The sequence below is a fragment of the Rhineura floridana genome, chromosome 9 (genome assembly GCF_030035675.1).
Source record: "Rhineura floridana isolate rRhiFlo1 chromosome 9, rRhiFlo1.hap2, whole genome shotgun sequence".
NCBI lineage: Eukaryota > Metazoa > Chordata > Lepidosauria > Squamata > Rhineuridae > Rhineura > Rhineura floridana.
In genome coordinates this window covers 24308573-24334730 of record NC_084488.1, presented here as the reverse complement: position 1 = coordinate 24334730, position 26158 = coordinate 24308573, and the positions used below count along the sequence as shown (strand labels likewise).

Sequence of the window (26158 nt, the reverse complement as noted above, 5' to 3'; positions counted from 1 at the left end):
CTACAAGCCATTCAGCATGAAAGGGAAGTGTGTTAGCCATTGAGAAGAATCTTCTAACATGGTTCCTTGTTCTTTCCTGCTGATTGAAGCCAATCAGAGTGAAAGGAGGTAAGAACGCCACTGAGAAGACTCTTCTCAGTAACTAACACACTCCCTTCCATGCTGATTGGTTTCTAGGAATTTTTGTTGTGGGAGAAGGCACACATGCGAAGGACTGAGGAGATGACGACCGAGAGCAAGCGAGCAAGGGGCCATGGCATGACTATCATGAGGGGACCCTGCACTTCTGGGTTTGCCACTATACTATGATGTTGTTGATGTTGATGATGTTGTTGATGATGTTGTTGATGTTGATGTTGATGTTATTGTTATTGTTGATGTTGATGCAGCCATGTAGATCTTCTTGGAGAAGCTGCACCCGCCACCCTGCTGGATGAGTGCGATCCACGGCGTACCTGCAACAGTGATGGCAGCCAGGATGCTGAAGCTGGTGAGTGGGTTGATGTTCATGATGTTGATCTTGATGTTGATGTTTATGTTGGCCAGGGCGGTGGACACAATCACTCCTGAGCATTCCCTCTTATGGAGTGGAGCCAAACCAGCCCCCTGGTTTACCAGGGAGCTGGCGGTGATGAAATGTATAAGATGGGGACTAGAGTGACATTGGCGGAAGACTCGGAGCGAGTCTGACCAAACACGGGCTAGAGCCTATCTGAAGGCCTACTCCGTGGCAGTGCAGGCAGCAAAGAAATTATTCTTTTCTGCCACCATTGCATCTTCAGGGAGCTGTCCAGCAGAGCTGTTTTGAGTGGTCAGGGGTCTTTTACATTCTGGCCCTCGAGAGGGTAATACAGACCACTCAACAGCCCACTGTCAAGAATTTGCATGGCACTTTGCAGATAAGATCGCTCAGATTCATTCTGACTTGGACGCTATTGTTGATACAGTCTCAGGGGATGTAGCTCTGGCTTCTGCTTGCCCAATAATAATGGATTCTTTTCAATTTGTACAGCCCGAGGATGTGGACAAGATCCTTGGAGAGGTGAGAGCCACCACATGTCTGCTAGACCCTTGCCCCTCCTGGCTCATTAAAAGTGCCAGAGGGGGACTGGCTGAGTGTGTGAGGGCAGTGATTAATGCCTCCCTACAACAAAGTAGAGTTCCAATGTGCCTAAAGGAGGCTGTTGTAAGGACATTGCTGGAAAAGCCCTCCCTGGATCCCTCTATAATGGATAATTATTGGCCAGTGTCCAACATTCCATTTCTGGGCAAGGTAATAGAGCATGTGGTGGCCTCCCAGCTCCAGAGATTCCTGGATGAAACAGATTATCTGGATATTGACGACTATGACAAGGACGATGATGAGGACGTGTTGTTGTTGCCCCACCTTGATGTTGTTGATGCTGATGCTCATGTTGATGTTGAAGACGGTGATGTGTTGTTGTTGATGATGATGATGATGTTTTTGTTGAGGACATTGTTGTTGATGTTGACGATGACGATGACTTGATGTTGATAGCAATATTGATGACGATGACGATGATGACGTGTTGTTGATGTTGATGTTGATGATGGTGATGCATTGTTGATGATGTTTTTGTTGAGGACGTTATTGTATCAGATGTTGATGACGATGATGATGTGTTGATGTTTATGGCAATATCGACGACTATGACGATGACAATGACAATGATAATGATGTGTTGTTGATGTTGATGTTGATGCTCATGTTGTTGTTGATGATGCTGTTATTGATGATGATCTTATCAGAGAAGTTGCACCCGCCGCCCTGCTTGATGAGGGTGAGCCTGCAAAGGTGACTTGATGATGTTATTTTTATTATTATAGTTTATTTATCTTGACAATTTTGATGCTGTTGTTCTTGTCGATGATGATGATGTCTATGTCGATGATGTTGAAGCTGTTGATGATGATGCTATTATTATTATTATAGTTTATTTATACCCTGCCTTGATGTTGATGGTGTTGTTGGTGATGCTGCTGCTGCTGTTGATGTTATTATTATTGTTATAGCCTATTGATCTTGATGATGTTGATGCTCATGTTCATATCGATGTTGATGACGATGATGGTGATGTGTTGTCATTCTTGTTATTATTGTTGTTGTTGATGTTTTTGTTGAGGACGTTGTTATTGTTTCAGATGATGATGTTGATGGTGATGTTGACGATGTGTTGTTGTTGATGTTGATGGCAATATTGATGACTATGACAATGACGACGATGATGACGATGACATGTTGATGTTGATGTTGACGATCACGATCTTGGAGAAGCTGCACCCACTGCCCTGCTAGATGAGGGAGAGCCTGCAAAGGTGAGTTGATGTTATTTTTATTATTGTTATAGTTTATTTATCTTGATGATATTGATGCTGTTGTTGTTGTTGTTGATGATGATGATGATGATGATGATGATGATGATGTCGATGATGCTATTATTATTATTATTATAGTTTATACCCTGCCTTGATGTTAATGGTGTTGTTGGTGATGCTGCTGCTGCTGTTGATGTTATTATTATTATTGTTATAGTTTATTTATCTTGATGATGTTGATGCTCATGTTGATGTTGATGTCGATGACGGTGATGCGTTGTTGTTGCTGTTGATAATGTTTTGAGGACATTTCAGATGTTGATGTTGATGATGACAATGATGTGTTGTTGTTGATGTTCATGTTGATGGCAATATTGACAACAATGACGATGACGATGATGATGAAGACAATGATGTGTTGTCGATGTCGATGACGATGACATGTTGTTGTTGCCCTGCCTTGATGTTGTTGATGTTGATGCTTACATTGATGTCGATGTTGATGACGGTGACGCGTTGTTGTTGTTGTTTTTGTTGTTAATGATGTTTTTGTTGAGGACGTTGTTATTGTTTCAGATGTTGATGTTGATGTTGACAATGATGTGTTGTTGATGTTGATGGCAATATTGACGACTATGACAATAACGATGATAATGACGATGATGTGTTGTTGATGTTGATGTCAATATTGATGCTCATGTTGATGTTGTTGATGCTGTTATTAACGATGACGATCTTCTCAGAGAAGCTGCACCTGCCGCCCTCCTGGATGAGGGTGAGCCTGCAAAGGTGAGTTGATGATGTTATTTTTATTATTGTTATAGTTTATTTATCTTGATGATATTGATGCTAATGTTGTTGTTCTTGATGATGATAATGATGATGATGATGATGCTATTATTATTATTATAGTTTATTTATACCCCGCCTTGTTGTTGATGGTGTTGCCCCCCAGCACCACCCCATCTCTCGTTCCCCCGCTGCCACTGCACCTCCTCCCTCCCCCCACCCCACCTCTCGTTCCCCTGCTGCCGCTGCCACCACCACCGCTGCCACTACACCTCCTACTGCCCCCAGCACCACCCCACCTCTCATCCCCCTGCTGCTGCCACTGTCCCTCCTGCCTCCCACCACCACCACTCTGCCTCTTGTTCCTCCACTGCCACTGCACCTCCTGCGGCCCCACCACCCCGCCTCTCGTTCCCCCGCTGCCACCGCCACAGCCAACACCGCCATATCTCCTGCCACCCCCCAGCACCACCCCGCCTCTTGTTCCCCAGCCGCTGCACCTCCTGCTGCCCCCACCCCACCTCTCATTCCCCACCACTCGTTCCCCCTCCACCGCCGCCACACCTCCTGCCGCCCCCCACCTCTCGTTCACTGGGTGATTGGCAATAGATCAGCAATTGTTTCTGCCTCCCAACTGTTTAAAGCCTGATATAGAGCTTGGTTTACATATTGTCACTCACACGTTTCAGCAGTGGAATTGCAGAGCTGCTCCTATGCTGATTTACATTTCAGAGTGGTTCCAGGATTATATGAATGGATCTCTCAAGGGCCAAACTCTAGGTGTGATTTGACCTCTCATTACATATAGGTCTGCCTTGGTCATATATTGGGTGGGGGGGAAGGCTGCAGAACCTTCATCATGCCCCACCATGTACCTACCTTCATTTCAGGCAGTTTTTTCTGTTCATTTGGCAAATGGTAGGCTGTGTACTACTTAGAAAAATGTAAGATTTGTTACATTTAATGCCTAAGGTTTGATTTTAGTACCTGGCAAATGTTTCCTTCCCCCCCCCCAGTTCTTATTTTGAAATTTAAAAGCCTGATATGTTTAAATGTTCAGGATGGCTAGATTTTAGTTGTAAAAGATTTTTGGAACATGTGAACTTCCTATAGTATGTACGTAACTTGTAGTTTTAAGAATCATGGTACTATTGTGGTCCATTGTTTCTGTCAATAGCTGCTGAAGGAGTTTTTAACTTAGAAATGTGTAGACCTACAATAAAGCATTTTGCTTCATTGAGCATGAGAACTTGCCCCCTCTTTTTGTTTTGTCCTAATTTTTTTTCTGAGTTGGACTTACTTGTGGTAACAGAAGCCAGATGGACAAATGCTAGATGAGGGACCTGCCACAGGGAGGTAAGCTGTGAGCAGGGGAGGAAGTACCGTAGCTCAGTGGTAAGAGCATCTGCTTTACATTCAGAATACTCCAGGTTCGGTCCCCAGCATCTCCAGGTAGGGCTGGAAATGTCCCAACTAAAACCATAGAGAGCTACTGCCAGTCAGTGTAGACAGTACTGAGCTAGATGGACCCGTGGCCTAAGAACGTACAAAGAGCCCTGCTGGTTCAGGCCAAAGACCCATCTCGTCCAGAATTCTGTTCTCACAGGGGCCAACTAGGTGCCCATGGGAAGGTTTCAAGCAGCACCTGGGTGCAACAGCACTCTCTGCACCTGTGATTCCCAGCTATTGGTATTCAGAAACATACTGCTTTCAACAGTGAAAGCAGAATAAGGCTATTGTGGCTAGCAGCCATTGATTCTGTACATGGCAGCTTCCTATGTATCTAGCCCGTGACTCATGTAACATTTGCTGCTTAAATTTCCCCCTGTCCTCCACTTTGTGTGTGATTTGTGGCATACCCACATTTAAAGATGAGGATACATCATAGTTGGTATCCTAAGGGTGGGTGGGGAAAAGTCCAACAATGATCCTTTGTCTTGATAACTTTAATGATTCTGGGGGGGGGAAGCAAACAAAGTACACCGAAGACATGTGCATTGCCATCTATAGCTGTGCTATATTTGACAGGAGAGTCAATCTTATACCTGAGCAAACAGAACTGAACTCTTTACAAACACACATGCAAACTTCATTTGTTGGTCTACAATGACAGAACAGCATACTGATGTCTACTTTACATTCCATTTGGATGTTTGTAATTGTGGGGAGTGCAATGATGGACAAAGATCCCAGGCAAGATGTGCAACATAAAAGCACAAACCTCCAAAAGAAAAAAAGACATTACCATTGAGCTAGATGAGCAGCGTCAAGCAGCATTTCTAAAGGATCAAATCCTGCCCTGTTTTATCATCTAGCAATAAAGCAGGAAGAGTTTCAAACCTCATGAGAGATTGATGCCAACAGCTCAAACTGCAACCCATTTTAAGTGAATACTAGGATCTGAGTCAATTTAACACCACTTAAAATAAATTGGATTACCTTCAATCACTTAAGTATGGATCGGGCTATAAAATAGCTGAAAGTACAAGCCTCTGTAATTCCCTCACAACAAGGCATGAATGCACCCAAAATGCCCCAGTCTTGCCTTGAGAATAAAAAGGTATCGTTGCCAGGACACTTGCTTTTCTTATCAGTTCAGTTTTGTTCCTCATCCAATACTAAGCTTTCCATAAGCAGGCTCAGATTTTTATTGGAAATTTTTAAAAGATCATGAATTGGTGCCATTGCACCCATGTATATCCTGTTATATTTTAGGCAAAGCTGTTCTGAACAGTGGGGTGAGCCACAAGACAGAATGGTGAAACAGCTGGGCTCTAAGATCATTGGGACTGGATTGGGGGGTGCAGGTTTGATCTCAGCTAAAAGAAGTTAGCAGAAAAAATAAGCTCGTTTTGGTGAATGAATGAATGGCACAAAATGGTAAAGGAAGTGAGAGAGAAAGAAAACTACATTCACTTCTGTCAGAACCAGTTGAAAAATATGGATCTCTTTAATGAGGCGTAACCTTTCATGTAAAACTCTCCCCCTTCCCATCTCCTTCTAGAAAATGACTGCAAACTTCTCCTGCACAAATATCATTAACTTCAGTGGGATCTTGCAAGAGATCTGCCTTTGCTTTAGACCTATTTCCTTCTCAGCTATCTTTAGTGATGCCTAAATTCACTGCCCTAGGCAACTACTTTGCTTTATTTTAGGGCTACTTATGTCTATGCGTATGTATGGTTGCAGGTACCTGTGCCAGGGAAATAGGATTGATCATATCTTCCCACAGTATGTAGAGTGGAGGAGGACATATGCTTTTGCTATGTAATATGTGTAGCTGACCTCAAGTGAGGTGCAGACACTCTATAATACTCAGAGGCATTCTGTTTTACATATTTTTGTAAAATATTTTTGCACTTTATGGTCCTTCCCTATTTTAAATAGAACTGGTTGATGACGTTTGCAACTTGCTGCAAGCATTTTGTACGGTAGGATAGAAATAATAATAATAAACATGTTCTGTGTCCAGGATTTGGCCTCAGAAAAGCAATTTCCAGGGTTGAGTCCTGGTGCATCCTGACCTGACTGTGCTTAAGCTCAGACTGTAGTCCACTATCCTATGAATGAGTAAGAAAAGATCTAGGAGTCTTTCTTCCGATTATAGCTTTAGGATCAAGGTGTGCACTGTCAGCTGAAAGCAACTTTAGAGCAACTGACTTTAAGTAGACCTTTGTCTGTTTTAAATGGTTGTAGAGTCGCAGCCCAGCCTCTACAAATCACTGGGATGGTGCCACAGCATTGCTGTTTGGGCTTAAGTGTTAGAGAATATTTTTCCAGAGATCAGTGATGAAAGATACACCTCTAGATTTACCAGCTTTTAAAAAACTGCCCTTGTGTTTGTGCCTTAAATATTTCCATCTGCTAATCAGGTTAATTGTTGTGCCATCAAAAATTACACCTGCTGATGCCTGCAGATCAGATGGTTAAAAGTGCAGCAGCAGGCCAGTCAGGCCATTTTCTTGTGGTGTAAATTCCCCACCTCCAAGCCCTTGGATACTGTATGAGTTTTCCTAAGTACCATCGCCCTAACGTTTTCTCTCTTTCTGCCTCAGCTCTTCACTTGGCCTTCTCTTTCCCCTTTTCTTGTCCTCCCCATCTTTCTTTCTCTCTGCTTTGTTTCTCCTCATTCAATGGTTTGGTGTGCAGCTCCTCTCTCTCCCTGCCCCCTTCCGTTTTCCTTAAGTTTGCTCCTGCTTCTCCCTAGCTGCTTTGAGCAAATAGTGCTACTCTCCTTCTCCCACCCCCTGCCCCTCCTACTTGCCACGGAAAAGGCATGAGCCATGAGGTTATTTTAACTTAGCAGTAACTGATTGGGTTAAAGAGGAAGTGATTAATAGAAGTGTAGTAATGGGGGATTTGGGGGCTTGAAAGAGACATCTAGTTCAAAAACCCTTCTTAGTGGCAGGACCCACCATGTGCAACAGAACCCTGAAGTCTTCCTTGGAAGAACAAGGCCTGCTGTCATCAGATCACATTAGATTCTTTTACAAGGCAAAGGCTCCAAAGTTCATTTGCTGCCTATAAGCTTCTAGGACAAATTGCCCAAACAGGTGAAGTATGCCACAATTTACTATGGGGGAAAAAGGGGGGGGAATTGTGAGTCATCATTCACGCTGACCGGATGTACAATCTTAATTAGCAACCAACTAATATGTGGTTTTGTTGAGTTCTGACTGAGCAGTATCATGAGAATGTGTTATAAAAGCAGCATTTCAAGTGTAAAATTTGATTTCAAGTGTTGGGGTATCAGTGAGATTCTGATATGTCATTCTGTTAATCTTATGCATAAAAAAATTATTCTACTACCCCCTGTGTGTGTGTGTGTGTTTATTTTTAATATTGTTTTAGGCTACTTAGATATGTAGCAGCCAAGGCCAGCACCTTGTAGGCGTTTTTTTAAAAAAGTAACTGAAATGTAACTGTAGTGATTACTTTTGAGAAAAAGTAATCAGTTACTTTCAGAGCAATTGTAATTGTAACAGTAGTTACTACTTTTTTGGTCAAGTAATTGTAACTGTAATTTATTTCTTTTTAAAAGTAATCTTCCAAGCTCTGATGCAGCCTAAATTGAGCTCTACATAGCAGTGCATGTTCTAAAGGCTGCCTCAAGCTCCACACCTCAGTGAGGATCTCTTAAAGGGACTACACTCTTGCCTGAAGCCTAGCACTCATTCTGTATTCTCTTGGCCCATTGGCACCTGGAAACTGGTAGGAAGTTGGCAAGGTGGCTTATTGGACAGCTTTGGTGGCTAATTGATCCTGGAATATGCATCTGATAACAGAGCTTTCACACTAAAGTGTCTTGCCTGCTCATCTTCAGACTAGCCTTCAGAAATCATGGGAGCACATGGACACCATGTTCTCTGGGCCAGTGGTTAGGGCTGTAGATATGGTAGCATCTTTGTATGAGCTGTTGTCTGGTTTGCTGCTCTGGGATTTGTGATTTGGTGCTACTGAGCACCCTGTTACTAAATCAGCCACACAAGGTTATTTCAAACGTTTATTGATTTAGAGTTCTTATGCTGATTCATGGATGAAATGGTCAGGAAATCCCAAGGTGTTTTGGGTTAATGGATTTGATTATGACATTCCTCACATTCTCAAGTTAATGGATGCCTGCAATTAATTCTGTACACCCCTCATCCATGTAAGATGAGCACGGTCCCTTTTATAACTTGACATATCCTGAAAAAAAGAAGCAGCCTCTAATTAAGAAGATGCTGTTTCTTCTGCTTTCAGGCTGGAAAACAATCTGAGTATGAAGTAAGTTGAGGGTTACTACTGCAAGATAAAACAACAAAGAATGGCACCTTCAAAATTAACACATTTGTGTGATGGCATCAGCTTTCATGGATTAAAGACTACTTCCTCAGATGCATGTGTAAGTACATATATTCATGATTGGGTGGGGGAGATTGTAAAAAGTGAGGTCAGAGGAAATGAAATTCTGAAACGTGCAGACAGGCATAATTACATAGCTAACACAGTGGCTGTTCACAAAACAGTTTTTGATGATGTAGATGTCCAGACATTGGTAAACCAATTAACACATATAATGTGCTAAAAAACACACCTTTGTCTCTCGGTTCAGTTCACAAGTGATGCCATAGCACAGAAACTCTTGATACATTGCATTGTAACTTCAAGATAGCCGATAATGCATTGCAAGTAAATCCAGAGCAATAGGCTAGACCAGGAGTGAGGAATTTCTGATTTGGCCCAGCAGACCTCCCCATTTGGCCCACAGGACTGTTTCAGGCAAGTCACAACCACCTGTCATATATGACATCAGGTGTGGGGCAGATAAAAATTGGGCTTGGCTGAAATGGGCTTTGCAGGCACTGCCAACTGGTAGTGTCCTCAAACTCCATTGTACAGTGTTTCCCAAGCACCCAATAATCAGATGGATGCTAGATGGACCATATGTATGACTTTGGAGCCCTAGTCCAGAGAACGTAACTTGTTCAGGGGCTTCTGTTTGGGCCAAAATTTAATTCTGCTGGTCAGTTATTTTTGGTGTTATTGAGGTTATGTTTTTGTATTTTATTGTTGGACCTTATTAGGAATTATATGGTGTTTTCAATTTCTTGTATGTTTCTTAATATTTTTTTCTTTAAGTTATTGTTTGATAATTTGAATTTTGCTTTGTAAAAGTGAATTATGATGGAAAGGCGGCAAATGAATCATGACGATGATGAACTAACCTGTTCCATTGATTTCAAACTAACTTTTTCTGGATTAGGAGCATGCCTTCTTTACTTTCATTGCTACAATACTTTATTTTTCTTAACTCTTCAGCTATGTTCCCAATTTGTTAAAGTGGTTCATTAGCAGAAAGCCAGGATTTAAATCCTCTTCAGCTTTTGAATCTAAATATTTTTCCCAATACTCACTGATGTGGACCAGCTTAGATGGTTCTTTCAATAATCTGGAGCCAAATCTACTGTAGAGAAAACCTATTCATTATCTCCCAAAATAATCTACATTAATATATGCTGATAGATCAAGGAGTGCTTCTGAGAGCTAATTAAGCACAACTGCAAACATTTTCTTTTGGGATGTAGAAAACCTGTGGGTAAGATTAAGAACCAGAGGTTTAGAATAAGAGAACAGCATGTTTCTTTAACCAAAGGTTCTTGGGTTTTCATTCATCAGTTCCTGATAATTGATTTGGTAACTGTCTCAATGACAAATGTTTTCAGTTTAAGTTTCTGCACATGCCTATTGCTTAGTCATCCTGAAGGCAGAGAGCCAATAGAGATTCTGTTCCGCAGCCTCACTTGACAATATAAACGGAAGGAGGAAGTCAAATCTCGGGTAAAAGGGGTCGAGGTCCACTCAGCCTTCCATCCATCCGTGGTCAGTAAAATGAGTACCCGGCATATGCTGGGGGGTAAAGAAAGGCCGGGGAAGGAACTGGCAATCCCACCCCATATATACGGTCTGCCTAGTAAATGTCACAAAACATCACCCTAAGAGTTGGAAACGACTCACACTACAAGTGTGGGGACACCTTTACTTTTTAAAACCACCTATACTGCATTATTTGGAAATGTCACAGAGCTACTTCAAACATACATGTTCAGCTCATGACAACTGCAACACCAAGTGATGACTTCCATGTGTGATTGGGCCATCATAGGTCAACCTTTTCATATCCCCCCACAATGTCAGCTTCAAAAGCAATTTGTTTCAAAGGGTTCAGTTCATACAGCTTTCAGCCATCATCCTAAGTAACACGTGAGAAGAAACCAGTGTTAACCCTTTCTTATTCAGTTGTATAAATAGCTGTATTAAGCAGCATCTCGGATAGAAAATATTCTTTCCAATATTGGTATTCGATCTGACTGCTGTGTTCTTATGTTTAATGTTGTTAGTAATTATGTGTTTTACCCCTGATAATTTTTCTCCACTTCTTTTATTAGATCTATATATTACATAGCTGTTACTTATTTTATTTAGTCACTCTTCTCATTCCTTTTGTTACTTTTTTGTAAATCAATCTTTGAAAGTAATAAAAAAAGCAGAGTGGGGTGTGTGGAAATAAGCGATGTATATTTGAACCAGCCCATAGTTTGCTCATTGCTGGATTATGGTGCATAGTTTCTAAAACTACACATGGAAGGGCTGTAGCTCAGTGGCAGAGCACATTTTGCATGCAGAAGGTCCCGGAGTCAGCCCCTGGTATCGCCAGGTAGGCATGAAACCAGTGGTGTAGTGGAAAGGACTAAAGAGGAGCACAGCTTCAAGACTTGTTTTTGAGCAGGAGTAATGATGTCATTGGCTAGAGCACCACAGTAACTGACAGGCTCTGGCAGGTGAATGAACGGATAATGATGCTTTCACATTAGCCCCATTGCAATGTAGACCAGCCTTTCCCAACCATTGTGCTTCCAGATGTTGTTGGACCACAACTCCCATCAGCCTCAGCCAGCATTGCCAATGGTCAGGAAAGATGGGAATTGTGGCCCAACAACATCTGGAGGCACACTGGTTGGGAAAGGCTGGTGTAGACCAACATTCTTCAACTTTGGGTCTCCAGATGATGTTTGGCTACAACCCCCATGATCCCTGGACCAGTGGCTAAGCTGGCTGGGGATGGTGGGAGTTGTAGTCCAAGAACATCTGGGAATCCAAGGTTGAAGAACAGTGGTGTCGATAGTACTGAATTAGGTGGGCCAATGGTCTGACTCAGTATTAGGCAGCTTCCATGTGTTTTCTGTGCTCAGTCCCTGCAATTTACAGGGCCTTGCTCCATCACACACACAACTGTCACAATGAGGAACAAGTTTTGAGGTGGAAGAGCTATAGCTCAGTGGTATAGCACTTGCTTTACTTGCAAGATAGCTCAGGCTCACTCCCTACCATCAATAGGTAGGGCTGCGAAAGACTCTTGAGTCTTGACTGAACCCCTAGACAGCTGCTGCCAGTCATTGCAGACAACATACCGAGCAAACTGGATCCAGGACCTGACTTTGGTATTAGGCAAGTTCCAATATAGCTGTGAAATAAATAAAAGATTTTCATCATGACCAAGATCTGGCATCCAGCACAACCTAAGTTTCTCTGATCTAGCAAAGAACATCCATGGCAGAAACAGATTTGTTTTGTATCTACACAAAGGTGATACAGTAGGGCCCCGCTTATACGGCGGGTTCCGTTCTGGACCCACGCCGTAAAGTGGAACCCCATTGACTTTAATGGGGCACGTTGTGCAAAAATGCAGCAAAAGCGGCTTTAAAAGAGGGGAGGAAAGCTGCCACATTAGTGGAATGCCGGGAAGTGGAGTGCCAGTAAGTGGGGCCCTACTGTACTTGGGACAGAGCTGGGACTTTATTGTACATTGCCTTGATCATCTCTTTGAGGGGAAAGAACAGTACTTTCCACCTTCACTCCATGAGGCAATCAGTGCTCTGTGAATTCTCTGGTGGACCGCAGGCATACAGTTTGTTACGGGATCTCTTGACTGGAACCAAGGCCAAGGGTGAGTTATTCTATTTAAGTTATTGCCCACAGGTCATTAAAGGGTTACAGTAAAATGTAAAACTAGCCCTAATTTGACCCTAAACCAGAACATCTTCCCCCCCACAAAAAAAACCTCATTACAGGCACCACATCCATTTGGTAATACCTGATAAATTGCAATCCTATTTTTGCACTTGCACAAGCCATTAGTATTCAGACTCATTATCTCTTCTGCAACTTTTCCTTACTTTCCATTCATTACTGCTCCTGAGAACATAATGGAGCTGTTTGGGCAGAGCTAGGTCCCAAATTCATTCTGTGCTGACACATTATTTGTGGGTGCAATTTCACCATAAATTACCAACAGCAGACAGAAATTGCCGAGCCAGGGTTTCAGACTCCCTCGTGCTAAATCCATCAGGATGAACAGATTGTAAACTGCCCATTGCAAATATGATATGCAGCAATTTAGAACCCGTTAATACTTCATAACATTGATCCCTTCCATTTATATGGCTTTTCCCTCCAGAAGATTTGGAAATTGCTTCTCTCATTGCTATATGCCATGCCCAGCAGTTCAGATTTAATCAGAAGAGTGGCAAACACGTATTTTAAAAAAATGTTTTAATCCAAAATGGGCCTAGTCATTAAAAAAACCTACATAGGCATGTTTGAAATTGTTTTTGCATTTTCATTTTTCTTATAAAAACATTGGGGGAAATTACTATATCACCTGGATTTGGATCTTCAAGAATGGCTGCAATCCTGTAGTCATTTACCTGGAAGTAAGCACCACTGAACTCAATAGGTTTTACTTTAGAAAAGACATGCATAGGACAAGGCTGTATACGTTTTGGTATAGGCCACCATTTTGAAAATTATTTCATAGGTACACACATGTAAGGGCCTTATGTACACAGGATCTTCTTTGATGGTTTTTTTCTTAGTACAGAAGACTAGCAAGGAATATCATAAACCACTTTTGAATTAGTGCTGGCTCCTGGACTGGGGTGGATGCTTGGGCAAGGCCACTTTGCAGGGCTGGTGGAAGCCCTAGAAGCGATGTGGTGTGCAAAGCGAGAACTTTCATGCTGCCTTTGACCTTAGATGCTACATGCAAAGGAAGAACTGTAGAAAGAGGCTGTGGTGGTTGTCAGTCTTGGGGCCCTGATGCATGCCCACCCAACCTTGCCACCTTCTGGAGGTATATTCCAAAAACGGTTTGTTCTGCAGCACAGAGGGACTTGCTAGGTGCATTGAACTATTCACATTACTATCTGGATCATGTCCATAACCTTGTGCCTAAAGCGGAGTGTAGTGAAGCTCTATTTAACAGTGTCGCCTGGATCATTTGGAGGAATGCGGCACTGCCTCCCCAAATTTAGTCTGCTCTCAGTGTGCCCCCACCTGCCTGCCTTCTTACCAACAACCAGCCCAGAGGGTGGAACTGCATGTCAGCTGCCCCTCCTTAGCCTTGGGGTTTCCCCAAGTAGAACTGGGGGGGGGAGAAGGGGAACAAAACTACAGTTAGTTGGCTCTGCCTGTCATTGGCTCTCTGGCTCCACCTACTGTAGGCCTCCCTGCCTTTTGTCCCATCACTACTATTTAACTTCAGTAAAGACAGTAAATAAATGCTGCCAAGGTGACCTTAAAAGCTGGAACAATGCCTTCCCTGAACAGCGTACATGGCAGAGCTGTGAAATGGAAGGTCTTAAGTAAACAATGGCAAAAGGTGGGTATGTTTCTCACGTCATTTGTAGTTAGATCTACAAACTCACCAATTTTCTGCCTCTTGTGTTTTATTCTTTGTAGGGTCCAACCAAACACACTAGGAAGTAAATCCCATTGAATCCAATAGGACTTACTGCTAAGGAGACATGTATAGGCTTGCTCTGTTAATTTCCTAAACGTTGGCTCCTTCTTCTGCTTAAGTTTGATTTTATGTTGATTTTTATTTTTTTATTTTTTTAATTGCAAGATCATATGAAAGTAACTAGATGTTATTTATCTCTTATTTATTAATACTGTCAAATATCAAAACATGTTTGTCATTGGGCTGCAATCAGCCAATAGATGTCCTTTTCTCCTCTTCCTTCCCATCCTCCACTATAGTATAATACTAGTTTCCCTTCCTTCCTTTTCTTTTCTTTTAAATATTTATGCTCTCTTGCATGGCTCTCCAAGGTCTCTGCCTGGCCCTCTGGATTCCTCCCAGGCCATACTCCATCCCAAGCCACACCCCTCAACTCTTTGCTTTTCTTGGCACCCCCCTGAGTTTTTTTTGACTCGCTGCAATATGTCCTTGAACTCTGACATTACCTGGATATACCTATATAGAAATTAGCCTACTGTGCAAAGGTAAAACTGACATTTGTTGCTGTGCCCACTTTTATTTTTGCCCTGCCCATGACTGCCATGTGCCCCCTGGGGCCCTGGAAGATTGGTTAGAAGGGCATATGGCCCTTGGGATGAAAAAGATTCCCCAATCCCCACCGCTCTTCTAGTGTGATCAATACACCAAGGCTCAGTTTAGGACTGTCAAATGGTTACGCCAAAACAGTTATTCAACCTCAGATTTAGATAGCTGGTACTGATTGGCACAATCATGACTGCGGGTGCTGGGTCAGCAACCCCTGGACTAAAACTTCCATCAGCCACAGACAGTATGGCCAATGGCCAGGGATGATGGGAGTCAAACAACATCTGGAGAGCACCAGATTGGCTACTCCTGGTCTAAGATGTCTAAAGGCCACAGGGAAGTTGCATTCCTTTTCTTTGAAGAACACGGCAAGGGAACGATGAACCTGTACCAGTCCATTGGCCAGAGAAAGAGCAGCTGCAGGGAGCTCCCCACCCCCTTGCCAGGAAAATCACGCCACTTCAAATGCCAGTTGCCCTGGAACTGCAGAGATAAAGTTAGAGACACACTGAGTGTTCTGCCAGTTCCAGTGCATCTCCAACTCTTTTTTTGAAAACAAGGCCACGCACCGCCAGTCAGACCCTTCCCTTTTTACTGTAAATCCTGGTGGGTTCAACTTAAGTGCATTTTTTCAAATAAAAAATTAGCTTCAAAGGGATTTTGCAACTGATTGACAGATCAACCCATTGTCCCTCCAGGTGTGGCCATTGGAAATGCTCTGCTGTAGGTAGGGTTGCCAGATCAGAGGCATCCCAAACCCCGAGATTTTGGGGGTGGGCCTGAGTGACGTCATGGGGCAGGTCCAAGTGACATCATGGGGCAGGTCCAAGTGATGTCACAGGGTGGGTCCAAGTGACATCATGGGGAGGGGCAAATGATGTCATGAAGCATCAACCATTAAGCATCAACCACAGTTGCTTGGCGCATACAATTCATACAAAAACATTTATCTGATTGGAAATTAAGATAGAAATCTTAGCTAAAAGATGGAGCCTATCCGTTGGCCTGAAAGACTTGAGCAGTTGGATTCTCTCCGTATGTGTGGGGTTGTATTTTGTATTTCTGTATGTATTTGTATTTTTGCAGTCTACCTTGAAGATCTTTTGGTCAAAAGGCAGAGTATGAATCTTAAAAATGATTTAAAAAATGATTGTCGACAGGCATGCACAACTTGTGACCCACCGAGCCGCATAAGAATATACAAACATCAGAAGAGCCCTGCTGGATCGGACCAAAGGCTCATCTAGTCCAGCATCCTGTTTCTCTACAGCAGCCTTTCCCAACCAGTGTGCCTTCAGATGTTGTTGGACTACAACTCCCATCAGCCTCAGCTAGCATTGCGAATGGTCAGGAAGATGGGAGTTGTAGTCCAACAACATCTGGAGGCACACTGGTTGGGAAAGGCTGCTCTACAGTGGCTACCCAGATGCCTATGGGAAGCCCACAAGCAGGGCATGAGCACAACTGCGCTCTCGATTCACGTGAACCCCAGCAACAGGTAGTCAGAGGCATATTGGCTTTCATACTGAATGTGATATAACCATCATGACTACTAGTCAGTGATGACTGCCTTATCCTCTACGTATGATGGCCTTCTTGTTTTTGTAGCCCCTGCAGGAAGCAAACGCTAATTTACTGTGCTCATGATAAAATAGGTTTATTGAGTCCTCAGATATGGCTGATAGGTTTTGTTTTGCTTGATAAGTCACACAAGCTGTGTGAGCTTGGTCAGGATGTGTCAAAGCTTCTAATGCCATTCAGATTCACCACTGTTGTTGAAGCCTCACTTGGAAAACAGCATAAAGTAAAGAACAATCACAAAATGGAATTTTTATTTATTTATTTTATTTAGTTTATATACCGCCGAATTATATACCGAATTGTTATCGATCATTTATCACAATTAGAATAGGAACGTTTAGGTTTTCCAGTTTTAGTTAAAAACAGCTCACTACTTTCAGTGAATGACTTCAAGATATGTAATGAGAATTTCCTTTTCAACCCTTTTAATAAACTGCCTGTGCTTTAGTGTGGTAGGCACAACGCACAAGCTAGAGTTTTAATATACAAATCAAGTAAGAAACAAAGGAGACCAAATAAATCAACAGCACAATCCTATACATGCCTACTCAGAAGCGTGGGTGTAGTTGTGGGGGGCCTCAGGGGTTTTTAGACCCTTTCCTTTTTTGGGGAGCAGGGTCTCAATGTCTCCAGTATCCTAAGAGCCAATTAGCATGAAAGGGGAGTGTGTTAGCCACTGAGAAGAGTCTTCTACAGTATCATGCTTCCTTGTTCTTTCCTGGTGATCGGAGCCAACCAGAGTGAAAGGAGCCGAGTCAGCCACTGAGAAGAGTCTTAGGGCTAACACTCTCCTCTTTGATGCTTATTGGTTCCTAAGCATTAACAAGGATCTCATTTTCTACCCCGCAGCAAAAAACGTGGGCAGGAAGCATGGCTGTGACTAACAGGAAGGGACCTCTGCACTTCTGAATTTGCCACTACACTACTGCTCAGAAGTAAGTCCTATTGAGTTCAGTAGGGCTTATTCTCAGGTAAATGGGTATAGGATTGTAGCCTAAGTCTTTACAACATTTCTGATACACGTATCCTAAAGCATGGCTTATCAATTAGCTTCCTGAAATTGATGAAGTTACTTAGGAGGAGCAGCAAGAATTTTGATGCCCTAGGTAGGACCTAGGCAATGTCCTACCACCTATATTGGATCCTGGGTCTCTTTCATCCAATAAAACAATCCTGTGGTTTATTTTACCTGCATCCTGCAAGTTTGTATAGACCTCTTCCAGTTCCACTGCTGATATCTTCCGCTTGCTCCATGCTTCTCCTCTTTACTTTTCTCTCTGTATTTGCCCAAATAAGTTTACTTTGGCCCAGGACCCTTTGTTGGGATCACTTATATGTTCTTTCAGTATTCCCTGACCCTCTAGTGTAGGGGTAGCCAACATGATACTTGCCAGATGTTTGAGTCTACAGCTGCCATCAGTTAGCATGGCCAATGGTCAGGGATGATGAGGGTTATAGTCCAGCAACATCTGGAGGGTCCCATGTTCCAGTGTCAAGCTGTCAATCTTTTTTACAGACCCTGCTGGACAACCTTTTCCACCTATGTGATCCCATGTGTGTGACTGCATTTTTGTATCTTTGGGCACCTCCAGACAGGCGTCTTATTGCGGGTGTATGCAGCAACAAGCATTTATGCTTTCAGTGTGGATTTGTAGTGGACCGTCTGCTCTTCCTCCTGCTACATAGATGTTCTTCAGTACTCCCACTCTATTGATTTCATTCTGGCCTCCTTTGAGTCCTCCCAGACCATTGGCTCCACCCCTATCATCTGCCCTCCCCCTTTTTTTCAACAGCAGAGGTTGCACTATGATGCCATGCCGCTCTTCTCTTTCCCCCAGCCCTTGCAGCTGCCGCTCTTCTCTTTCCCCCAGCCCTTGCAGCTGCCGCTCTTCTCTTTCCCCCAGCCCTTGCAGCTGCCGCTCTTCTCTTTCCCCCAGCCCTTGCAGCTGCCGCTCTTGCTGGCATTGACAGCAGCAGAGTGGCTGCTCTTCTCTCTCTGCCTATAGTGAACAATCTGGTTTCTTCTCCCTCCCTGTGCCCTACAGATCAGGAGTAGCTGGTGGGAGGGGTGCCGCCACAGACCTAGCCTGTGGGATCACAGCTGCATGCCAGGATGGTGTGGAGGCAGAGCAAGGTGGTGAGGTTGAGGCAGTTCAGGTGCACTGGTAGGAGTGCCAGATTAGCTCCACTGGTACACTCACAAGTGCCTGGATTCTGCTGCCATTCTACCCCACTCCTGCATTGTCCCAGTATGTAGCAGCATGATCATTGCTGGGAAGCTAGGTCTGCACTGCTGCCCTCCCCCACTGGCCGCTTCTATCGCAGTGACTGGGGAGATCTGTGTGGGTGAAGGCGTTTTCTTAGATAATTTGGTCCTGAGCTGTTTAGAGCCTAATAAACCAACAGTAAAACCTTAAACTTGGCTCAGTAGGCAACTGGCAGCCAGTGCAGCTCTTTCAGCTTCTTTATATGTGTGCAGTAGGAAGGCTCACTCAGTAATCTAGCCACCGCGTTCAGCTTCCAAAGCAACCTTAAGGGCAGCCCCACACAAAGCACATTATAACAATCCTGTCTTGAGGTTACCAGCACATGGATCATAGCCAAATTATCCTTGTCCTGTAATGGACGTAGCTACTGCACCAGTCAAAACTGGCAGAAAGCACTCCTTGTTGCTGCTGTCACTTGGGCCTCCAGTGACTCCAGGAGCAACACTAGACTGCATACCTGTTCATTCACAGAGAGTGCAACCTATCCCAAACAGATAAATTCCTCAATTTTGAGACCAAGGAACCACTCGCCCATAGACCCTCCATCTTGTCCGGATTCATTTTCAGTTCATTGGTTCTCATCCATGTCACCACTGCATCCATAGACATTGGTCTAGGCGCAGAGAGCTCTTCCCTGACAGTTACATAGGGTTCCAGATAAGCTTTGTCCTTGCATCCCTGCAACTTCCATAATCTGCTACCCTAGGCAGCAACCTAGGATGATCAGACTTAATGCTAGTCCCATAACTACTGCATATTTGCAAGTATTCTTCAACTTTTATTCCTGATGTTCAGGCCAAATAACACATTAAAAAGAAAACAACAGGTTGGGGTTATAATCTACTGGGATACTCTTCTGCAGAATCCCCTGTAAAATGAACGGGAGTTTTGCAAGAATACTCCCTGCAGAGCTACAGTTAATTTTTAATGGAGTTTCCATGGAAGAAGTTCCTAATAGAGTGGTGTTCTAAACTAGTTAGTAATGAAGGCAATTTTGAATCTTCTAAATAGCAATAAGCTAAATAGCCAATAAGCAAAAATCTGGTTTTAATATAAAACCAATGTAAAATTGCTTTCATAAAGCAACGTATTCTAAATAAAATATTTAGGGTGAAATCACCTTACAAAAGCATCAGAAAGTAGGAAGGATTGTATTTCACTACTGCTTTAGTTGATTACATCCTTCAGTATTAACAATTTAACAGATACTACAAACAGAAAACTGGGTTCTGTAAAAAGGAGCAGAAATATTCTCACATATATTTTAAAAAAGAACCCTGATTAAAATGAATTCTCAGACTGATTTTAGGATGGTCCTGTGTTTTATTTTAACCTGGATTGGCAAATGGTCACACATAATGCACAGTATTGTACAGGTTCTTTATTTTTGGCTTCTATTAATGTCAGATACATCATTCTAAAAATAAAAAAATGCAGAATATATTTTGAAGTCTGGCAAACCCAGTGTTATTTAGGAGTTAATCGTTTACAACACAATCCTTTATATGTCTACTTAGAAGTAAGTCCCATTAAATCAACTGGGACTTACTCCCAGGCAAGTGTGTATAGGACTTCAGCCTAAATTTAATAATGCACTGCTGTTGTATCAGGAATGTTATTTATGAGAAAACTACCTTTAAATTAGCTGGTTGATTTTAGATATATTCGATATATAAACCCTGCCCAGCACACATAGCTTGAAAGAGTAACATGAGACATATTTTAAGGCATCAAGTGGGGACAGTTGGCTTTGCATTTCATTTGGTAGCTTGTATATTAGTCATTTCCCTGATGGACAAAGCTCTAGCCCATTACATGCATAATTTACGCTTTTCAGCAAAACCTGTGGTAAGGCCTGTTTCAAATAAGCAATCTACTGTTTTAAATTATTCTTCTACCATCTCTTTAAAATGTCCCCCAAGGCTTACAAAATATTCCTGCACAACCTTCTGTTAAAAAATCACCTCTGTTAAGGCAATCTATTCCCATCACTCCTCACTGGATTAATTCCGAGTTTTCTACACTGAATGAGCTCATAAAAAACAAAAAGGATTATTTCCCAGCATATAGTTAATATGACTAATATTGTAGCAAAATCCTATTTCTAATGCTTTCATGCACAACCACGGCCTTTTAAGGGGGGCATGGGGGCAATTGCCCCTGGCCTCACACACAGAGTAATAATATTAATATTTGTATTGCTGCACTGTTGCCAATTTTTAGAAGCAACAGACAACAAGGAACTGCCACCTCACTGGGTGGACTGGGCCAGGCCTATCCTCCCTCTCACAGGGGCCATCAGTTCTATCTGCCCTGAGAGGAAGAGCAGCTGAACTATCTGTTCTGGCAGGGATGGTATTAAGAGGGTCCTTGTTAGCTTACCTGCTGCAACAGGTGTGACAAGAAGCTAGTAGGCTCTGGCTAGGCCCCCAAAGGCTCCACCCTGTAAACTTTACTACTCGGGCTGCATCAGTTGCTTCCAGGAAGGTTAATCTCCCAAGTTATTTCTCAGGGGCCACCAGGACCTGCTTTTTGAACTGTGAGTGGCCCATTTCCTCCTATGCTGGTAATTATTAGAACCAATATCGCATTAAGAATTTGGTACCCAAGTTTGCTTGTTTTCCTTTTCTGTCCCCATCCCTTTTTCCTTTTGTGCCATGCCTTTTAAGATTGTGTTATTTTTACTGATTTCTAAGATGTACTAGGAGCTTCTCTGGCTGAGGAATGGGGTATAAAAGCTTTGAATACCCCCCTCAAATTCCACTAAAGAGCTCCATAAGCCTAGTTGGGGAAATTACAGAACAAACTTCAGCATGGTTGGTTGTGATCTTCTGCCATGCCAGTATGGGCCACTGATTGTTGCAATTGTAGGCAGCTAGCTAGCCATAGTCAGACCTACCCACAGATGAAAAGTACTTCAGGACAATATTGATCACTGGTCCAAAAAAATAGTACTACACCAAAGATCATCTTGAAAAACCTGTCACAGATAAGATAGAAGATGTCATATAAACGTTTATCCACTCTGTTATTACCGTATTTTAGAAACCTTGATAACGGTTGTTAATGATTCCAAAGAGTGGTGGTTAAGTTAGAAGCAAACTCCTTTTTTTTTTTTTATGGAAAAGTCTTTTATGGCAGTATTCTGGCATAAAGTCTATGCCAACAAAATCCCACAAAAAACATGCCCTGCCGTTATGTGAGGGAAACGTTGCCTTTTCCCTCATCACCTTTATCTATGACAGCAGAACAACTTTGAAGAAATTAAAGACATAAAGAAAGTTATCAAGTGAACCCACATATTTAGATGAAAGATCAACAGCATGGAGACACCAATCAGTTTTCCTATATGGAAAAACATGACTGTAAGTGAACGGCAGAGACACATTCAGGATGGACACATATTAGTGTCTTAGATAAGCGTCAAAAGGCTAGAGAGGCGCTCCTCTGCTTATACAGAAGTACTGAATTTATTTGGATTCCTGGCAAGACTGGACCGTTCTTCCCAAAATCATTGAATACGAGAAAGGGATGGAGAAGCTTTAATGAGATCTTCCAATTTCTGTCCTCTAAGCGAAAAAATCCAACTACTTCTAAGATACTACAGAGGAATGTGATGGACCTCAGACTATTATAAAAACTAGTTTAGAGATAATAAGTAAGTGTTGAGACTCAGCTCTCCCAGAAGGGACAGGAAGGGGGGAGGCATGAGTTTCAGGCGCCTCCGCTGCCAGAAGACACAGAAGACTTGGGAGTTGTTGAGTCTGAGCGGGACCTTGGGAGGGGAAGCGAGCCTGAACTCCAGCCAGTTCCCACAGATGGCGCGATCTCCGAGGAGAGCACGCTGCCCCCAGTTGCTGCTGAGGACCTGTTGAGGGAAGCTCCAGCGAAAGTGCCAACTCCTCCCTTACCAAGCAGTTCCCAGGATGCCACCAGCGTGACGCAGCCCCCTGACCTTGAGCCCATTACTCAGGAGCAGGTGTCTTCCGATGAGCCATTAGAGACATGTCCTCCGTCACCTCGCTCCCGCGAAAAACAGACAGGGCAGAGACAGGACTTGCGAAGGAGTCAGAGATTACGATCGAAAACGTTCCCTACTTAAGCTTGCTGCTCACAGTGGGGAGTTGCTGAGTCAACTTCCTTCATACGCCGCAGAGCATGTCTAGAGTGTAGTTAGGGATTTTAGTGAATTAGTGCAGGTTTTTCTATGAAGCGCAATGCCTTTGATGTATCCATTACTTTAATAAAATGAGATTTAATTGCACCTGCGTCTCAGCCTCGTAGTTCCGGCTCTGGACGGGACAGTAAGTAAGGATCTGGTAGAAGCTTTTTCACATATTACCATAGCATTCCGCCTTTATCTAACTCTGCCCATTTCAAATTGTGGAGGAAAAAAAGCATTCTCCAAAGTATCTTGAATTATGGTCAACGATGCTGCGGTCAAGACATCAGTATATGTTCTCTGTAGAGAATGTGATATTATGAAAGAAATGTTGTTTGATAATATCTGAATTTGCTGTCAAGAAAATAGAAAAAAAGATATAACTTTTACAATATGAATGTAGTTTACCACTGGGTGTAAATATTGTCTTTAGCTTTATTGATGTTTATATTAGTTGATAAAACATGAAATGAGAATTCCATACGCAGAACCGAGGGAATGCTATACATTACAAGGGAATTATTTTTTTTTTGTCTGTGAGTTTTAGACACATGAAACTGCTTTGGATGTGGATATATATATATATATATATGGGGAAATGACACTGATGATGCTGTCAGGTGGGGCTCAAGTGAACATTCTGCCCATGACAGTTTCTGTATAACAAAACGATATCTTGTTATTCAGTCAGATTAGTGGAAGGCACAAAACTTGCAAGTAAGTCTAGTTTTCTCAATGGCCTCTTCTAAAACCAAAGATAGGACTTCTACCATAAATAATCCACTGGTCTGGCAAAATACTCACTTAAGGCATATGATAGCAGCACCACAGTCAAGGGAGCAAACACTATTGCTGTGTCTATGCTGGTGAAATCACCATTTTCCACAGCAAAACCTTGATATAGGCAGTTACAGTGGAGAAGCACATGGAAATTGGACAGCGCTACTAGGCAGCCACTAACACATCACCAGTTAGTGCTGTTATGAATGGTCACCATGTATATTTTGCATGCATTTATGCCTTAATTGAATGTTCACAGACCATGCATTTTGCATTTCATTACCATTTGACTCCATTATTGATTTTCTCTCTCTCATATAAAACCATGTATATTTCTGCCACTAGGGACAGCAGTAGAGAATCTGGACCAGACCAGGAAGTGAAAGCACTATCATGGTGCATTTGCACAGTCACTGTCAGAGACCAGTAAGAGCATGAATGGATGTCATAATTAATTCATGCTGATCTCTGAGGTGAATTAACAAACTAGATGACGTTTCTCCTGCATATGTTGTTATGATCTTGTGTCTAAAAGAAGCACTTTCACTAGTTCCATGATTCTGTTAAGACAAGTAAACCTCTCTGTTAATTTAAGCTTTATGAAGTATTTAGAACTGGTCTAAACAAGGAAAAAGTGCAATTGAACTTAATTTAAGAAATAAGAAATAATTTAAGAAATGTGTGCTTCCATTTCCATATGCAGAGAACAGGTAGGTCACTCTGTAAGTACTGGCTGCTGAATCCTTAGATTTGCAACGACAAGAAAATACTTTGGCATGCACCAAACTGTGCCTCAGTTCATTCCACTGATTTTGAATCATGAGACTTCACTCTGGCATTGAATGCAAATAAGCCAGTGCACATGTTTCAAAATGGGATCTAGGTTTTTTGGAACAGCAATGTCCCAAAGTGAATTTCAACCAATAAAATGGGAAAAAACACGTTTTTTCTTAAATCAATACAAGGAATATGACAGTTTTTTCTATTATAGAACAGTTTGTTTAAATAGTTTTAACTAAATACAAAAGTGTTATTCAATACTGCATGTGCAAAATTGCATTTAGTGTCATTTAAAGGCTTTTTTAAATAGCCTAATGGCTTTGGACATATTTTTGAACTTTACACACAACCAAGAGATTAGGCTGATGCTTCTTTTAAATGTGAAGTGGTCACTGTAGTGTTTTCAAACAATCAGTCTGGATATGGGAGATCTGAAGAACTGGAAGCAATAACTGGAAAGCATCCTGAATGTAAGTGGTGCTGTTACAGCCCTAACAAGGGGAAAAAATGTATGTTAGTATTGTAGTATATTTCACTTTTTAACCCCACATCTTGAAATCAGTGGAACCTGCTTCAACTGGAAGAAGCTATTATTTATTTAGTTATTTATTTATATCCCACCCTCCCAGTAGGAGCCCACGGCGGCAAACAAAAGCACCAAAAACACTCCAAAACACCATAAAATAAGACTAAAATATATTGAAACAAAAACATCCTTAAAAAACATTTTAAAACAAAACATTTTTTAAAACATTTTAAAAAAAGCGTTAACATCTTTTAAAAAAAGGTTTAAAACCTATATGCATTATGTGTTGTTCAGGAAACGCATAATATGTCGATGCCATAACCGTGTGTTAATGTGTGTTCCCAAGCACATGCAGAGCTTGGAAGTAATTAGTTACAAAAAAGAATTACTTGAAATTTATTACTTTTTTGAGGAATGAGTGGGTACTTTCTTTATATTTTGATTGTAACAGAACTAATTTTATTACTTTGAAGGAGTAATTGTAATGTTTCCAGCATTACCCACACATAGAGCTGGTCATACTCTTGATCTTGTTTTTTATACTGGCTCTGATGAAGAGGGTTTGACAATTAGTGACTTATCTATTCGCCCACTACTTTGGACAGATCATTACTTGATTAAATTCAAAATAACACCATTACATACTCCTTTTAGAGGAAAGAATCCTTTAAAAATGATTCGCCCAAAAAGATTATTAAATCCAATTGTTTTTTTATCTACTGTTGAAAATTTTTTCGTTCCCCGAACTAGTGATTCTATTGTTGATTTAGTAGATTCTTGGAACAATACAATGTCCAGGACTATAGATGTTATTGCCCCTTTACGTCCACTTACTCATTCTCGATCTAAAGTTGCCCCATGGTTTTCTAAAGAGCTGGCAGATGTGAAACGGATTTACAGGGGCTTAGAGCGTCGTTGGTTGAAGACACGGAACCTTTTTGACCAACTTCAGGCTAGGAATTTTTTGAAGCATTATATGACATCTAGACTTACGGCACAAAGAGCCTTTTTCTCGGCTGCCATTTCGTCTGCTGACAGCCGACCAAAAG

At 42.1% G+C, this 26158-nt stretch overlaps 1 protein-coding gene and 1 long non-coding RNA gene across 4 annotated transcripts in view; one reads left to right on the top strand and one right to left on the bottom strand.

The window, feature by feature from the left end:
* The first annotated feature begins 398 nt into the window (after positions 1 to 398).
* Positions 399 to 17511, top strand: LOC133364049 (uncharacterized). The gene is made up of 3 exons (XR_009757821.1): positions 399 to 490; positions 8869 to 9010; positions 17444 to 17511. It is a non-coding gene; the product is annotated as an uncharacterized LOC133364049 (long non-coding RNA).
* Positions 17512 to 20179: 2668 nt separating this feature from the next.
* The window catches only part of FAM114A1 (family with sequence similarity 114 member A1), a 61924-nt gene continuing 55945 nt past the window's right edge, over positions 20180 to 26158 (bottom strand). For 2 of the 3 annotated variants that reach the window (XM_061584028.1, XM_061584030.1), the window contains one exon: positions 23404 to 25074. In XM_061584028.1, the coding sequence (XP_061440012.1) occupies positions 24973 to 25074 (102 nt within the window). In that variant the 3' untranslated portion in view covers positions 23404 to 24972. Of the gene's footprint in view, positions 23378 to 23403; positions 25075 to 26158 lie in introns of those variants that run through there. The other variant, XM_061584029.1, reaches the window with a different exon arrangement.